At 43.9% G+C, this 18732-nt stretch overlaps 1 protein-coding gene across 1 annotated transcript in view; it reads right to left on the bottom strand.

The window, feature by feature from the left end:
• LOC134609502 (uncharacterized) overlaps positions 1 to 18732 on the bottom strand; it is a 133586-nt gene that overhangs the window by 90948 nt on the left and 23906 nt on the right. Inside the window, exons 7-15 of the mRNA XM_063453162.1 lie at positions 18091 to 18210; positions 13762 to 13881; positions 13097 to 13237; positions 12637 to 12720; positions 12217 to 12343; positions 11109 to 11213; positions 10828 to 10923; positions 10165 to 10314; positions 7814 to 7972 (exon numbers count right to left, since the gene is read on the bottom strand). Coding sequence (XP_063309232.1) covers positions 7814 to 7972; positions 10165 to 10314; positions 10828 to 10923; positions 11109 to 11213; positions 12217 to 12343; positions 12637 to 12720; positions 13097 to 13237; positions 13762 to 13881; positions 18091 to 18210 — 1102 coding nt within the window. The remainder of the gene's footprint in view (positions 1 to 7813; positions 7973 to 10164; positions 10315 to 10827; positions 10924 to 11108; positions 11214 to 12216; positions 12344 to 12636; positions 12721 to 13096; positions 13238 to 13761; positions 13882 to 18090; positions 18211 to 18732) is intronic.

Below are 18732 nucleotides of genomic sequence, written 5' to 3'. Positions count from 1 at the left end.
GAATCCTGTAAACTAGAATGGATTTCCATCCACCGGTTAGAAACTAAATCTTTGTTTTCTAGCTGCTTTTAACATTTCCCTCTAACTGAAGGGAAGCCATGGAATTTACAAAGCATCTCTTTTTACCTTTTCTCTTCCTCTGATAGAAAAATGACCACTTACATGAAGGTTGAGATCTGCCATACTCTCTTCCTGGTGTGAAATACCTTGGTCCGAGAAGGAAGTTAATGAGAGTGCTTAAATCAAAAGGGTCTCCTGAACCTTAGGTCTTGAAGTAGACAAGCTTTACTGCCGGTGGCAAGCTCCCCTTTTTACCTGAGTTTGCCACGAGCTCCTGGAGGAGCCTGCCCACCAGCCTCCTACCCACAGACTATGGGCCCTGCAGGAAAACCTGTAAAAGACTACCGAACTTGACCGACTGTTAGCACTGATTTCCCTGGAACTGTCTTGGGCACGGGGCCATGCTTGCGGTCGGTCAAAACTATGACTTCCAAGAAATTCCTGAACCCCTGAACCGATCTGGGTGATTTTTGGATATGTTGTTCACCCAGATTGTGGTTTTGTGTGTTTTTAAGGGGCTTTTTTGGGTTTCATAAAATTTTATGTTTTTTCTGTGCTTTATATGTTTAGAATAAGTGAGCCCAGCGGCTCAGCATTAATGTGATATTTAGAAGAAGTGAGCCCAGCGGCTCAGTATTAAAGTGATATTTAGAATAAGTGAGCCCAGCGGCTCAGTATTAAAGTGATATTTAGAATAAGTCAGCCCAGCGGCTCAGTATTAAAGTGATATTTAGAATAAGTGAGCCCAGCGGCTCAGTATTAAAGTGATATTTAGAATAAGTCAGCCCAGCGGCTCAGTATTAATGTGATATTTAGAATAAGTCAGCCCAGCGGCTCAGTATTAAAGTGATATTTACAATAAGTCAGCCCAGCGGCTCAGTATTAAAGTGATATTTAGAATAAGTCAGCCCAGCGGCTCAGTATTAAAGTGATATTTAGAAGAAGTGAGCCCAGCGGCTCAGTATTAAAGTGATATTTAGAATAAGTGAGCCCAGCGGCTCAGTATTAAAGTGATATTTAGAATAAGTCAGCCCAGCGGCTCAGTATTAAAGTGATATTTAGAATAAGTGAGCCCAGCGGCTCAGTATTAAAGTGATATTTAGAATAAGTCAGCCCAGCGGCTCAGTATTAATGTGATATTTAGAATAAGTCAGCCCAGCGGCTCAGTATTAAAGTGATATTTACAATAAGTCAGCCCAGCGGCTCAGTATTAAAGTGATATTTAGAATAAGTCAGCCCAGCGGCTCAGTATTAAAGTGATATTTAGAATAAGTGAGCCCAGCGGCTCAGTATTAAAGTGATATTTAGAATAAGTGAGCCCAGCGGCTCAGTATTAATGTGATATTTAGAATAAGTGAGCCCAGCGGCTCAGTATTAAAGTGATATTTAGAATAAGTGAGCCCAGCGGCTCAGTATTAAAGTGATATTTAGAATAAGTGAGCCCAGCGGCTCAGTATTAAAGTGATATTTAGAATAAGTGAGCCCAGCGGCTCAGCATTAATGTGATATTTAGAATAAGTGAGCCCAGCGGCTCAGTATTAAAGTGATATTTAGAATAAGTGAGCCCAGCGGCTCAGTATTAAAGTGATATTTAGAATAAGTGAGCCCAGCGGCTCAGTATTAATGTGATATTTAGAATAAGTCAGCCCAGCGGCTCAGTATTAATGTGATATTTAGAATAAGTCAGCCCAGCGGCTCAGCATTAATGTGATATTTAGAATAAGTGAGCCCAGCGGCTCAGTATTAAAGTGATATTTAGAATGAGTGAGCCCAGCGGCTCAGTATTAAAGTGATATTTAGAATAAGTGAGCCCAGCGGCTCAGTATTAAAGTGATATTTAGAATAAGTCAGCCCAGCGGCTCAGTATTAATGTGATATTTAGAATAAGTGAGCCCAGCGGCTCAGTATTAATGTGATATTTAGAATAAGTGAGCCCAGCGGCTCAGTATTAATGTGATATTTAGAATAAGTGAGCCCAGCGGCTCAGTATTAAAGTGATATTTACAATAAGTGAGCCCAGCGGCTCAGTATTAAAGTGATATTTAGAATAAGTGAGCCCAGCGGCTCAGTATTAATGTGATATTTACAATAAGTGAGCCCAGCGGCTCAGTATTAAAGTGATATTTACAATAAGTGAGCCCAGTGGCTCAGTATTAAAGTGATATTTACAATAAGTGAGCCCAGCGGCTCAGTATTAAAGTGATATTTAGAATAAGTGAGCCCAGCGGCTCAGTATTAAAGTGATATTTAGAATAAGTGAGCCCAGCGGCTCAGTATTAATGTGATATTTAGAATAAGTGAGCCCAGCGGCTCAGTATTAAAGTGATATTTAGAATAAGTGAGCCCAGCGGCTCAGTATTAAAGTGATATTTAGAATAAGTGAGCCCAGCGGCTCAGTATTAATGTGATATTTACAATAAGTCAGCCCAGCGGCTCAGTATTAATGTGATATTTAGAATAAGTGAGCCCAGCGGCTCAGTATTAAAGTGATATTTAGAATAAGTGAGCCCAGCGGCTCAGTATTAAACTGATATTTAGAATAAGTGAGCCCAGCGGCTCAGCATTAATGTGATATTTAGAATAAGTGAGCCCAGCGGCTCAGTATTAAAGTGATATTTAGAATAAGTGAGCCCAGCGGCTCAGTATTAATGTGATATTTAAAATAAGTGAGCCCAGCGGCTCAGTATTAAAGTGATATTTAGAATAAATGAGCCCAGCGGCTCAGTATTAAAGTGATATTTAGAATAAGTGAGCCCAGCGGCTCAGTATTAAAGTGATATTTAGAATAAGTGAGCCCAGCGGCTCAGTATTAATGTGATATTTACAATAAGTGAGCCCAGCGGCTCAGTATTAAAGTGATATTTACAATAAGTGAGCCCAGCGGCTCAGTATTAAAGTGATATTTAGAATAAGTGAGCCCAGCGGCTCAGCATTAATGTGATATTTACAATAAGTCAGCCCAGCGGCTCAGTATTAATGTGATATTTAGAATAAGTGAGCCCAGCGGCTCAGTATTAAAGTGATATTTACAATAAGTCAGCCCAGCGGCTCAGTATTAAAGTGATATTTAGAATAAGTCAGCCCAGCGGCTCAGTATTAAAGTGATATTTAGAATAAGTGAGCCCAGCGGCTCAGTATTAAAGTGATATTTAGAATAAGTGAGCCCAGCGGCTCAGTATTAATGTGATATTTAGAATAAGTGAGCCCAGCGGCTCAGTATTAAAGTGATATTTAGAATAAGTGAGCCCAGCGGCTCAGTATTAAAGTGATATTTAGAATAAGTGAGCCCAGCGGCTCAGTATTAAAGTGATATTTAGAATAAGTGAGCCCAGCGGCTCAGCATTAATGTGATATTTAGAATAAGTGAGCCCAGCGGCTCAGTATTAAAGTGATATTTAGAATAAGTGAGCCCAGCGGCTCAGTATTAAAGTGATATTTAGAATAAGTGAGCCCAGCGGCTCAGTATTAATGTGATATTTAGAATAAGTCAGCCCAGCGGCTCAGTATTAATGTGATATTTAGAATAAGTCAGCCCAGCGGCTCAGCATTAATGTGATATTTAGAATAAGTGAGCCCAGCGGCTCAGTATTAAAGTGATATTTAGAATGAGTGAGCCCAGCGGCTCAGTATTAAAGTGATATTTAGAATAAGTGAGCCCAGCGGCTCAGTATTAAAGTGATATTTAGAATAAGTCAGCCCAGCGGCTCAGTATTAATGTGATATTTAGAATAAGTGAGCCCAGCGGCTCAGTATTAATGTGATATTTAGAATAAGTGAGCCCAGCGGCTCAGTATTAATGTGATATTTAGAATAAGTGAGCCCAGCGGCTCAGTATTAAAGTGATATTTACAATAAGTGAGCCCAGCGGCTCAGTATTAAAGTGATATTTAGAATAAGTGAGCCCAGCGGCTCAGTATTAATGTGATATTTAGAATAAGTGAGCCCAGCGGCTCAGTATTAAAGTGATATTTACAATAAGTGAGCCCAGTGGCTCAGTATTAAAGTGATATTTAGAATAAGTGAGCCCAGCGGCTCAGTATTAAAGTGATATTTAGAATAAGTGAGCCCAGCGGCTCAGTATTAAAGTGATATTTACAATAAGTGAGCCCAGCGGCTCAGTATTAAAGTGATATTTAGAATAAGTGAGCCCAGCGGCTCAGTATTAAAGTGATATTTAGAATAAGTGAGCCCAGCGGCTCAGTATTAATGTGATATTTAGAATAAGTGAGCCCAGCGGCTCAGTATTAAAGTGATATTTAGAATAAGTGAGCCCAGCGGCTCAGTATTAAAGTGATATTTAGAATAAGTGAGCCCAGCGGCTCAGTATTAAAGTGATATTAAGAATAAGTGAGCCCAGCGGCTCAGTATTAATGTGATATTTAGAATAAGTGAGCCCAGCGGCTCAGTATTAAAGTGATATTTACAATAAGTGAGCCCAGCGGCTCAGTATTAAAGTGATATTTAGAATAAGTGAGCCCAGCGGCTCAGTATTAAAGTGATATTTAGAATAAGTGAGCCCAGCGGCTCAGTATTAATGTGATATTTACAATAAGTCAGCCCAGCGGCTCAGTATTAATGTGATATTTAGAATAAGTGAGCCCAGCGGCTCAGTATTAAAGTGATATTTAGAATAAGTGAGCCCAGCGGCTCAGTATTAATGTGATATTTAAAATAAGTGAGCCCAGCGGCTCAGTATTAAAGTGATATTTAGAATAAATGAGCCCAGCGGCTCAGTATTAAAGTGATATTTAGAATAAGTGAGCCCAGCGGCTCAGTATTAAAGTGATATTTAGAATAAGTGAGCCCAGCGGCTCAGTATTAATGTGATATTTACAATAAGTGAGCCCAGCGGCTCAGTATTAAAGTGATATTTACAATAAGTGAGCCCAGCGGCTCAGTATTAAAGTGATATTTAGAATAAGTGAGCCCAGCGGCTCAGCATTAATGTGATATTTACAATAAGTCAGCCCAGCGGCTCAGTATTAATGTGATATTTAGAATAAGTGAGCCCAGCGGCTCAGTATTAAAGTGATATTTACAATAAGTCAGCCCAGCGGCTCAGTATTAAAGTGATATTTAGAATAAGTCAGCCCAGCGGCTCAGTATTAAAGTGATATTTAGAATAAGTGAGCCCAGCGGCTCAGTATTAAAGTGATATTTAGAATAAGTGAGCCCAGCGGCTCAGTATTAATGTGATATTTAGAATAAGTGAGCCCAGCGGCTCAGTATTAAAGTGATATTTAGAATAAGTGAGCCCAGCGGCTCAGTATTAAAGTGATATTTAGAATAAGTGAGCCCAGCGGCTCAGTATTAAAGTGATATTTAGAATAAGTGAGCCCAGCGGCTCAGCATTAATGTGATATTTAGAATAAGTGAGCCCAGCGGCTCAGTATTAAAGTGATATTTAGAATAAGTGAGCCCAGCGGCTCAGTATTAAAGTGATATTTAGAATAAGTGAGCCCAGCGGCTCAGTATTAATGTGATATTTAGAATAAGTCAGCCCAGCGGCTCAGTATTAATGTGATATTTAGAATAAGTCAGCCCAGCGGCTCAGCATTAATGTGATATTTAGAATAAGTGAGCCCAGCGGCTCAGTATTAAAGTGATATTTAGAATGAGTGAGCCCAGCGGCTCAGTATTAAAGTGATATTTAGAATAAGTGAGCCCAGCGGCTCAGTATTAAAGTGATATTTAGAATAAGTCAGCCCAGCGGCTCAGTATTAATGTGATATTTAGAATAAGTGAGCCCAGCGGCTCAGTATTAATGTGATATTTAGAATAAGTGAGCCCAGCGGCTCAGTATTAATGTGATATTTAGAATAAGTGAGCCCAGCGGCTCAGTATTAAAGTGATATTTACAATAAGTGAGCCCAGCGGCTCAGTATTAAAGTGATATTTAGAATAAGTGAGCCCAGCGGCTCAGTATTAATGTGATATTTAGAATAAGTGAGCCCAGCGGCTCAGTATTAAAGTGATATTTACAATAAGTGAGCCCAGTGGCTCAGTATTAAAGTGATATTTAGAATAAGTGAGCCCAGCGGCTCAGTATTAAAGTGATATTTAGAATAAGTGAGCCCAGCGGCTCAGTATTAAAGTGATATTTACAATAAGTGAGCCCAGCGGCTCAGTATTAAAGTGATATTTAGAATAAGTGAGCCCAGCGGCTCAGTATTAAAGTGATATTTAGAATAAGTGAGCCCAGCGGCTCAGTATTAATGTGATATTTAGAATAAGTGAGCCCAGCGGCTCAGTATTAAAGTGATATTTAGAATAAGTGAGCCCAGCGGCTCAGTATTAAAGTGATATTTAGAATAAGTGAGCCCAGCGGCTCAGTATTAAAGTGATATTAAGAATAAGTGAGCCCAGCGGCTCAGTATTAATGTGATATTTAGAATAAGTGAGCCCAGCGGCTCAGTATTAAAGTGATATTTACAATAAGTGAGCCCAGCGGCTCAGTATTAAAGTGATATTTAGAATAAGTGAGCCCAGCGGCTCAGTATTAAAGTGATATTTAGAATAAGTGAGCCCAGCGGCTCAGTATTAATGTGATATTTACAATAAGTCAGCCCAGCGGCTCAGTATTAATGTGATATTTAGAATAAGTGAGCCCAGCGGCTCAGTATTAAAGTGATATTTAGAATAAGTGAGCCCAGCGGCTCAGTATTAAACTGATATTTAGAATAAGTGAGCCCAGCGGCTCAGCATTAATGTGATATTTAGAATAAGTGAGCCCAGCGGCTCAGTATTAAAGTGATATTTAGAATAAGTGAGCCCAGCGGCTCAGTATTAAACTGATATTTAGAATAAGTGAGCCCAGCGGCTCAGTATTAAAGTGATATTTAGAATAAGTGAGCCCAGCGGCTCAGTATTAAAGTGATATTTAGAATAAGTGAGCCCAGCGGCTCAGTATTAATGTGATATTTACAATAAGTCAGCCCAGCGGCTCAGTATTAAAGTGATATTTACAATAAGTGAGCCCAGCGGCTCAGTATTAAAGTGATATTTAGAATAAGTGAGCCCAGCGGCTCAGTATTAAACTGATATTTAGAATAAGTGAGCCCAGCGGCTCAGTATTAATGTGATATTTAGAATAAGTGAGCCCAGCGGCTCAGTATTAAAGTGATATTTAGAATAAGTGAGCCCAGCGGATATGACCAGGAAAGTTTAATATACTATTATATTATGTTATACTATAATATTCTGAGCTATTACTCTCCCCCCGGGGTAACCTGCACACACGATCCTGAGCTATTACTCTCCCCCCAGGGTAACCTGCACACAGGATCCTGAGCTATTACTCTCCCCCCAGGGTAACCTGCACACAGGATCCTGAGCTATTACTCCCCCCCCCGGGGTAACCTCCACACAATCCTGAGCTATTAGTCTCCCCCCGGGGTAACCTGCACACAGGATCCTGAGCTATTACTCTTCCCCGGGGGTGACCAGCACACACAATCCTGAGCTATTAGTCTCCCCCCGGGGTAACCTGCACACAGGATCCTGAGCTATTACTCTTCCCCGAGGGTGACCAGCACACACGATCCTGAGATATTACTCTCCCCCCGGGGTAACCTGCACACACAATCCTGAGACATTACTTTCCCCCCGGGGTAACCTGCACACACAATCCTGAGCTAGTACTCTCTCCCCAGTAGTAACCTGCAGACGGGAAGGATTCTGAGCTAAAATCCACTTAAGGGTAAGTTACAGACAGTCTGTAGGCTGAGCGAATGCCATCTCGGGGGTAACTTGCCTGTTTTAGATTCCTCTGTTTTGGTCACAGACTTAATTAGAACAGGCTCAATATTCTTCACCATCCTCCGGTTGACAGAGTATATATCTGGTGTCTCTCTCAGGTGGGGGACATGGAGAGAAACTGGAGTGCAGGCTGGGGAGCTTTCTTCAGTTTTAACTAAATGAAAATAATACACAGAGAGTAATGATATACTAGGAGATACAGATTATACGGAGCAGGTCTCAGTAATACACAGCGAATGTTTCTATACGGAGAGATACAGATTATACGGAGTGGGTCTCAGTAATACACAGCGAGTGATTCTATACGGAGAGATACAGATTATCCGGAGCGGGTCTAAGTAGTACACAGCAAGTGATTCTATACGGAGAGATACAGATTACACGGAGCGGGTCTCAGTAATACACAGCGAGTGATTCTATACGGGGAGATACAGATTATACGGAGCGGGTCTAAGTACTACACATTGAGTGGTTCTATACGGGGAGATACAGATTATACGGAGCGGGTCTAAGTAATACACATTGAGTGTTTCTATGCGGAAAGATACAGATTATACGGAGCGGGTCTAAGATGTACACATTGAGTGGTTCTATACGGAAAGATACAGATTATACGGAGCGGGTCTAAGTAATACACATTGAGTGATTCTATGCGGAGAGATACAGATTATATGGAGCGGGTCTCAGTAATACACAGCGAGTGTTTCTATGCGGAGAGATACAGATTATATGGAGCGGGTCTCAGTAATACACAGCGAGTGATTCTATACGGAGAGATACAGATTATACGGAGCGGGTCTCAGTAATACACAGCGAGTGATTCTATACGGAGAGATACAGATTATACGGAGCGGGTCTCAGTAATACACAGCGAGTGATTCTATACGGAGAGATACAGATTATACGGAGCGGGTCTCAGTAATACACAGCGAGGGATTCTATACGGAGAGATACAGATTATACGGAGCGGGTCTCAGTAATACACAGCGAGTGTTTCTATACAGAGAGATACAGATTATATGGAGCGGGTCTCAGTAATACACAGTGAGTGATTCTTTACGGAGAGATACAGATTATACGGAGCGGTCTAAGTAGTACACATTGAGTGATTCTATACGGGGAGATACAGATTCTATGGAGCGGGGATCAGTAATACACAGTGAGTGTTTCTATATGGGGAGATACAGATTATATGGAGCGGGTCTCCGTAATACACAGCGAGTGTTTCTATACGGAGAGATACAGATTATATGGAGCGGGTCTCAGTAATACACAGTGAGTTTCTATACGGGGAGATACAGATTATATGGAGCGGGTATCAGTAATACACAGCGAGTGATTCTATACGGGGAGATACAGATTATATGGAGCGGGTCTCAGTAATACACAGCGAGTGATTCTATACGGGGAGATACAGATTATATGGAGCGGGTCTCAGTAATACACAGCGAGTGTTTCTATACGGAGAGATACAGATTATACGGAGCGGGTCTAAGTAATACACAGCGAGTGTTTCTATACGGAGAGATACAGATTATATGGAGCGGGTCTCAGTAATACACAGCGAGTGTTTCTATACGGAGAGATACAGATTATATGGAGCGGGTCTCAGTAATACACAGCGAGGGAATCTATACGGGGAGATACAGATTATATGGAGCGGGTCTCAGTAATACACAGCGAGTGTTTCTATACGGAGAGATACAGATTATATGGAGCGGGTCTCCGTAATACACATTGAGTGTTTCTATACGGAGAGATACAGATTATACGGAGCGGGTCTAAGTAGTACACAGCGAGTGATTCTATACGGGAGATACAGATTATACGGAGCGGGTCTCAGTAATACACAGCGAGGGATTCTATACAGAGAGATACAGATTATACGGAGCGGGTCTCCGTAATACACAGCGAGTGTTTCTATACGGAGAGATACAGATTATACGGAGCGGGTCTCAGTAATACACAGCGAGCGATTCTATACGGAGAGATACAGATTATACGGAGCGGGTCTAAGTAGTACACATCGAGTGATTCTATACGGGAGATACAGATTATACGGAGCGGGTCTCAGTAATACACAGCGAGTGATTCTATACGGGGAGATACAGATTATACGGAGCGGGTCTCAGTAATACACAGCGAGTGATTCTATACGGAGAGATACAGATTATATGGAGCGGGTCTCAGTAATACACAGCGAGTGATTCTATACGGAGAGATCCAGATTATACGGAGCGGGTCTCAGTAATACACAGCGAGTGATCCTATACGGAGAGATACAGATTATATGGAGCGGGTCTCAGTAATACACAGCGAGTGATCCTATACTCGGAGGTGACTTACTCTCTGAAATTGGTCCGAGGTTTTCGTGCTCTTCCAGGCTCCCAGCAGGAGACATGCTGCCATCAGTAACAGAGCTGCCAAGCAGGAATCCAGGAATTTCATTCACCAACCTCATCAAGGCACCAAGGTGACTGCTGCCCTCTGCAGATGCTGCCCAATGAAAGCAATAGATCATTATGCAGTGCCTTAGCAGGGGGTCTGATTACTATTGAAACTTCTTTTAGAATGTCATAAAGAATAACCACCAGCCCACTGTTAGTATAATGCCAAAAACCGATAGAATTTGTGATGTCGAGAAGAATTATCCAAAACCACCACATGCCTTTTACAGGATAAGAATCATACCGGATTTATTAACCTTCTGTTCATTACAGAAATCATATCTACAGTAATGTAGTCGCCAGAATATAATCCCATATTCTAAATTACACCTCCACAGCGCCCTTCGTTCCCAGGAACGAACCAGAACCCTAATCTCATGAATGCAATTCATTCATTCTTTTACATGTAATGTAAACACAGCCATGATTTCCAATGCCATCTGACTTCCTCAATCTATAAACTCAATCAAATTGTGTCTACATAATGAATTAAATAAACGTATGTCACACAATCCCCTCCTTTAGTCATATTTTCATATTCCGGCTGTCTACAATCACTTACCTCTGTCAGCGGTGCGTTGCGGCTTCTGTGTGTCTTTCCTATCCAGACAGTGGATCGCCTCTACATCCATGTCTAGGGGGCACCAATGCTCCTCCTCTGTGCCCATAGAAAACCAGGAGAGGACATTAGTACACAGTGTGTGCAGCAGTACACAAACACACAGTAACAAAGCTCTACATTGTAACATTGACAATATACCCTGTCCAGTCTATCCATTAAATAATATAATCGCTAAACATCAAACCAAGAACATGTTAAAAACGACACCAAACTCCTCTCACCCCGCTCAGCTTGGCGGTCCTTGCAATCACGGTCACTGTTCTTCCACAGGTCGAGCTGCTCATTTTCAATGCACACGATGAGGTCTGGCTTTTCTTTCGAATACCCTGTAAGAGGAGTGTTAGCAGAATAAAGAACGTATCGCTTGTAGCTGATCTCCACATACAAAGCCTATAACTGGGATTACCAACAGGTACCAGACAGAAGCATTTCAATCCCATGAGACACCACGTGGGACTCACTGTGCCCAATCACCACACACACACTTTATCTGAACTGGATCAAAGAGCCAGTAACTGCCCCAGCTATACATCTAACAGACATTACCCAGAGAGCCAGTAACTGCCCCAGCTATACATCTAACAGACATTACCCAGAGAGCCAGTAACTGCCCCAGCTACACATCTAACAGACATTACCCAGAGAGCCAGTAACTGCCCCAGCTATACATCTAACAGACATTACCCAGAGAGCCAGTAACTGCCCCAGCTACACATCTAACAGACATTACCCAGAGAGCCAATAACTGCCCCAGCTATACATCTAACAGACATTACCCAGAGAGTCAGTAACTGCCCCAGCTATACATCTAACAGACATTACCCAGAGAGCCAGTAACTGCCCCAGCTATACATCTAACAGACATTACCCAGAGAGCCAGTAACTGCCCCAGCTACACATCTAACAGACATTACCCAGAGAGCCAATAACTGCCCCAGCTATACATCTAACAGACATTACCCAGAGAGTCAGTAACTGCCCCAGCTATACATCTAACAGACATCACCCAGAGAGCCAGTAACTGCCCCAGCTACACATCTAACAGACATTACCCAGAGAGCCAGTAACTGCCCCCAGCTACACATCTAACAGACATTACCCAGAGAGCCAGTAACTGCCCCAGCTACACATCTAACAGACATTACCCAGAGAGCCAGTAACTGCCCCAGCTACACATCTAACAGACATTACCCAGAGAGCCAGTAACTGCCCCCAGCTATACATCTAACAGCCATTACCCAGAGAGCCAGTAACTGCCCCAGCTATACATCTAACAGCCATTACCCAGAGAGCCAGTAACTGCCCCAGCTATATATTTAACCGACTTACCCAGAGAACGTAAGTTGTGGTAATTTTCCATCATTACGTCTTTGTAGAGTTCCTTTTCTTCATCCCCTAACAGCTGCCATTCGTCCTTTGAGAAATACACAGCAATGTCCTCAAATGTCACCAAATCCTAAGGAAAAAAAGACGAGACAATCACCTCAGGATTTCTCCATGTCTTCAGCACTGGGACTCGAAAATAGGCCCCAACTAACTGGGTAAAGAGACCTGGCGAGCAGAAACTCACCCCTGGTGGGTGCGCCATGAACCCTCCAGGCTTGCAGTGGCTTGTCAATGTACTGCCTGGCTAATCGCATAGAACTTGAAATTCTGAGACACAGACACACACACACACAACCACACCGTAACACAACACATCAAATAATGATTTTCCTTTAAGAGATCATGTTACACAGAACACATTACCCTGTGGAGTTCATAGTTGCACTGAGACTCAAATTCAGAGGGACATTCATGGATCTTCAGGGAGAGTGGCTCCATCCCATCCTCCTACAATAAAGACGCAGAATTCATCCGGTTATGCTGGAAACTAAACCAGCAGCGATCAATCTGTCCTCATCCAGTGTCACTGGATCTAGGGCACAGGATCTGCCTCTTGGAGAAGGTGTATAGGTCAGGCATGCCATTGGAGTGCCAGTTTTTGGCTGGCAGAGAATTATGGGGAATGTAGGACAGAAAAGGTTGGCCACCTATAGTCTATAGAGCGCTAGCTTTCAAACAATATCTAGCTACAGAAAGACAAACTAGTATGCGACAGGGAATGAGAGTGCATTAAAAACAGAACAATCTCTCAGTGCTTTTTTCCTATTTTAAATGTGCTATACCATACAAACATAATATAACAATACAGGGTAACGTGTGGTACCGGTTTTAAAGATCCTGCCAGAATGGTGGTTGCTGAAGGTGGTGAGGGAGGATACTCTGTGGGGGCTTCTGAATCGGAAGGCGGGTGTTCTGATAGATCTCTGGGATTCCTGAGATTTATTTGTAAATGTTCTTCATGTGTCTGTAAAAACAAACCATTGTGACCATTGTGACTGCAATACCAGACGAAGAATCATTACAGAAAGCACTACACGTGGCCTGATGTGCAAAACTCTGTCACTCAAGGGGTTTAAAAACCCCAAAGAAGTCTTAATGTAAAGTCCTCTGCATTAACAATAAATAGCAGCAAGCTGTACAGTAGCCCCCAGTATCACGTTCCCTCGTCCCACCTAAATTCCCATGGTCCTCTGCATTAATAATATCAGCTAGCTGTACAGTAGCCCCCACTATCACGTTCCCCCGCCCCACCTGAGTTTCCGTGGTCCTCTGCATTAACAATATCAGCTAGCTGTACAATAGCCCCCACTATCACGTTCCCCCGTCCCACCTGAGTTTCCATGGTCCTCTGCATTAACAATATCAGCTAGCTGTACAGTAGCCCCCACTATCACAGTGCCCCGTCCCACCTGAGTTTCCATGGTCCTCTGCATTAACAATATCAGCTAGCTGTACAGTAGCCCCCACTATCACGGTGCCCCGTCCCACCTGAGTTTCCATGTGCTGTTGTCTGGAGTCTGCAGGGGGGGACTGGTCCCTGGAGGTCTGCTGAGTGGGCACGTCCAGCTTCACTGGGTTATTGCCCTGCTCCAGGAAATTAATGATTATCTGCAAATGAACAGAAAACGGTACATCTCCAACCAAAATGTGCATGTTGTCCTTTAAACATTTTATACTACACAGAAATGCAATAATACAAAAACACGGTATGCTGGGCTCATTTGTTGCTTTTCCTCATAGTTTAAAAATATAAGGTAGAGTTATGGGGGACTGAAACTTCTCTGGCATTTACAGCACAGAATAAAAAGAGGAAAATCACCCGGAACGCGTGATAACATTATATCATGAGATGCTATGTTTACTTCAAACCAGGCACACATTGTGCTGGGAAGGAGAAATAGTACCATTGTTTCAGGTCTCCTCCTCTCTCTATGCTGACTGCCAGGTGTAAAGGGCGGAGCTTATAACAATGATTGACAGGGAGCTAAGATGGAGGTGGCTCTCTCTATACTGACTGCCAGGTGTAAAGGGCGGAGCTTATAACAATGATTGACAGGGAACTAAGATGGAGGTGGCTCTCTCTATACTGACTGCCAGGTGTAAAGGGCGGAGCTTATAACAATGATTGACAGGGAGCTAAGATGGAGGTGGCTCTCTCTATGCTGACTGCCAGGTGTAAAGGGCGGAGCTTATAACAATGATTGAAAGGGAGCTAAGATGGAGGTGGCTCTCTCTATGCTGACTGCCAGGTGTAAAGGGCGGAGCTTATAACAATGATTGACAGGGAGCTAAGATGGAGGTGGCTCTCTCTATGCTGACTGCCAGGTGTAAAGGGCGGAGCTTATAACAATGATTGACAGGGAGCTAAGGTGGAGGTGGCTCTCTCTATGCTGACTGCCAGGTGTAAAGGGCGGAGCTTATAACAATGATTGACAGGGAGCTAAGATGGAGGTGGCTCTCTCTATGCTGACTGCCAGGTGTAAAGGGCGGAGCTTATAACAATGATTGACAGGGAGCTAAGATGGAGGTGGCTCTCTCTATGCTGACTGCCAGGTGTAAAGGGCGGAGCTTATAACAATGATTGACAGGGAGCTAAGATGGAGGTGGCTCTCTCTATACTGACTGCCAGGTGTAAAGGGCGGAGCTTATAACAATGATTGACAGGGAGCTAAGATGGAGGTGGCTCTCTCTATACTGACTGCCAGGTGTAAAGGGTGGAGCTTATAACAATGATTGACAGGGAGCTAAGATGGAGGTGGCTCTCTCTATACTGACTGCCAGGTGTAAAGGGCGGAGCTTATAACAATGATTGACAGGGAGCTAAGATGGAGGTGGCTCTCTCTATACTGACTGCCAGGTGTAAAGGGTGGAGCTTATAACAATGATTGACAGGGAGCTAAGATGGAGGTGTCTCTCTCTATACTGACTGCCAGGTGTAAAGGGCGGAGCTTATAACAATGACTGACAGGGAGCTAAGATGGAGGTGGCTCTCTCTATACTGACTGCCAGGTGTAAAGGGCGGAGCTTATAACAATGACTGACAGGGAGCTAAGACGGAGGTGGCTCTCTCTATACTGACTGCCAGGTGTAAAGGGAGGAGCTTATAACAATGACTGACAGGGAGCTAAGATGGAGGTGGCTCTCTCTATACTGACTGCCAGGTGTAAAGGGCGGAGCTTATAACAATGATTGACAGGGATCTAAGATGGAGGTGTCTCTCTCTATACTGACTGCCAGGTGTAAACGGCAGAGCTTATAACAATGATTGTCAGGGAGCTAAGATGGAGGTGGCTCACTATACTGACTGCCAGGTGTAAAGGGCGGAGCTTATTACAATGATTGACAGGGAGCTAAGATGGAGGTGGCTCTCTCTATACTGACTGCCAGGTGTAAATGGCGGAGCTTCTAACAATGACTGACAGGGAGCTAAGATGGAGGTGGCTCTCTCTATACTGACTGCCAGGTGTAAAGGGCGGAGCTTATAACAATGATTGACAGGGAGCTAAGATGGAGGTGGCTCTCTCTATACTGACTGCCCGGTGTAAAGGGCGGAGCTTATAACAATGACTGACAGGGAGCTAAGATGGAGGTGGCTCTCTCTATACTGACTGCCAGGTGTAAAGGGCGGAGCTTATAACAATGATTGACAGGGAGCTAAGGTGGAGGTGGCTCTCTCTATGCTGACTGCCAGGTGTAAAGGGCGGAGCTTATAACAATGATTGACAGGGATCTAAGATGGAGGTGTCTCTCTCTATACTGACTGCCAGGTGTAAAGGGCAGAGCTTATAACAATGATTGTCAGGGAGCTAAGATGGAGGTGGCTCACTATACTGACTGCCAGGTGTAAAGGGCGGAGCTTATTACAATGATTGACAGGGAGCTAAGATGGAGGTGGCTCTCTCTATACTGACTGCCAGGTGTAAAGGGCGGAGCTTATAACAATGATTGACAGGGAGCTAAGATGGAGGTGGCTCTCTCTATACTGACTGCCAGGTGTAAAGGGCGGAGCTTATAACAATGATTGACAGGGAGCTAAGATGGAGGTGGCTCTCTCTATACTGACTGCCAGGTGTAAAGGGCGGAGCTTATAACAATGATTGACAGGGAGCTAAGATGGAGGTGGCTCTCTCTATACTGACTGCCAGGTGTAAAGGGCGGAGCTTATAACAATGATTGACAGGGAGCTAAGATGGAGGTGTCTCTCTCTATACTGACTGCCAGGTGTAAAGGGCGGAGCTTATAACAATGACTGACAGGGAGCTAAGATGGAGGTGGCTCTCTCTATACTGACTGCCAGGTGTAAAGGGCGGAGCTTATAACAATGATTGACAGGGAGCTAAGATGGAGGTGCCCAGTTACAGGATAAACGTGTGTGTGGTATGAAAAATTTAATCATAATGTAGAAATCCAAATACATGTTTGTTAAACATGGAGATTAGTAAAAATAATATTAACCCCTTAAGGACATGCTGGGAATATCATGTGCATGGGAGCACTCCATTAAAAATATATTTAGACTCGATCCACAAGCATGGGATATGGCATGATAGCACCGAAATGCATTGCATATCATGTAAGTGCACTGAGGGGTTGTGTGTTCTATGAGCAAAGCAGAAGGTGGACAGTATTATAGTATGCAGTGATATAAAAGGGACACTCCGGTGCCAGGAAAACAATCAGTTTTTCCTGGCACTGCAGGTCCCCTCTCCCTCCCATCCCCAGTTGCTGAGTTGCCCTTCAGTGACTTACCAGAGGCAGCGACGATGTCCCTCAGCGCTGCTCCTCGTCACCATGTCATTCGGCCGGGGAGACTGATGACGCCAGCCGGCGGGGGAGACCTAATGCGCGTGCTTTCAATGCTTTCCTATGGGGATTTTAGCGATGCTGGAGGTCCTCACATAGTGTGAGCACGTCCAGCGATGCTATAGCACAGAAAACCTGTGCTATAACCTCGGAAGTGCCCTCTAGTGGCTGTCTAGTAGACAGCCACTAGAGGATGAGTTAACCCAGCAAGGTAATCATTGCAGTTTATGAAACCTGCAATATTTACAGTTGCAGGGTTAAGGGTACTGGGAGTTGGCACCCAGACAACTCCAATGGGCAGAAGTGGTCTGGGTGCCTGGAGTGTCCCTTTAACAATAAAGCTGAACAATAAGTATAACTGCACCAATTTAGCCGGGGCAAAATCAGAATAATATGTATATATAAACAAATATTAACTGCTTACAGCACATAACATAGAAAACAATGTGAAGCATAAGCAAATCCTAGTGTCGTGGCTAACGCTGTGTAGCCCAGCGCATGCAGGATCATGGTATGCCTGGAATATGGTTAACTGGTTCCCTCCAAGGGAAAATGCATAAACCCAGAGGACCTTGGGCCCCGATGTAGACAGCCAGGAATGCTGGGAAAGGCTCACATGTCCCTGTCACCAGGTAAGTATTGCGTCCAATATGGTATCAACCCGAGAACTCTGCTCCCATTTGAGACAGTGCCAACTACTTCCGGGGCCTGCAGGGTCGTGACAGAGTATGCTTCTTCGCCCTCCTGTGGATAAACCTCCCCATCCCATTCACTTTGAAGGGATCCCTAGCACCAGATTCTCAGGGAAGGTAGGCATCAGCTGCTTTGGTACGAGATATTCTACTGAAATCCTCTCTTTTATAAAGTGCCACAAATATGACTGTGCTTTATGTGTGTGTGTGGAGTGCTCCTTTAATTAACAGCATGCTTGCTTTACATGACAGGGTCAGTGTATAAAGGGGCTGAGAGTTACATAAACAAAGCAGAACTGAAGGGGCCAAGGGGCGGACAGACCTGTTTTACGAATGGAGTGGACTGATGGCAGGAACACTGGGAGGTAGAGGCTGAAATGCAACAGCTGTGCGAGGACTCTTGGAGAGGAACTTTGTGCTGTGCCAGTAAACTGTCAACATACTACAAGAAAATAAACAGGAGATTCAGTCAGTGACAGACAGGGGGATGATTCACAGTCAGTGACAGACAGGGGAGGTTCACAGTCAGTGACAGACAGGGGAGGTTCACAGTCAGTGACAGACAGGGGGGGTTCACAGTCAGTGACAGACAGGGGGGGTTCACAGTCAGTGACAGACAGGGGGGGTTCACAGTCAGTGACAGACAGGGGGGGTTCACAGTCAGTGACAGACAGGGGAGGTTCACAGTCAGTGACAGACAGGGGAGGTTCACAGTCAGTGACAGACAGGGGAGGTTCACAGTCAGTGACAGACAGGGGAGGTTCACAGTCAGTGACAGACAGGGGGGGTTCACAGTCAGTGACAGACAGGGGAGGTTCACAGTCAGTGACAGACAGGGGAGGTTCACAGTCAGTGACAGACAGGGGAGGTTCACAGTCAGTGACAGACAGGGGAGGTTCACAGTCAGTGACAGACAGGGGGGGTTAACACAAGTACGGTGACTTCATGTTTACAAATCTTTTTT

Source organism: Pelobates fuscus, chromosome 4 (genome assembly GCF_036172605.1).
Source record: "Pelobates fuscus isolate aPelFus1 chromosome 4, aPelFus1.pri, whole genome shotgun sequence".
NCBI classification, from domain to species: domain Eukaryota; kingdom Metazoa; phylum Chordata; class Amphibia; order Anura; family Pelobatidae; genus Pelobates; species Pelobates fuscus.
This window is presented reverse-complemented; position numbering and strand designations above follow the sequence as displayed.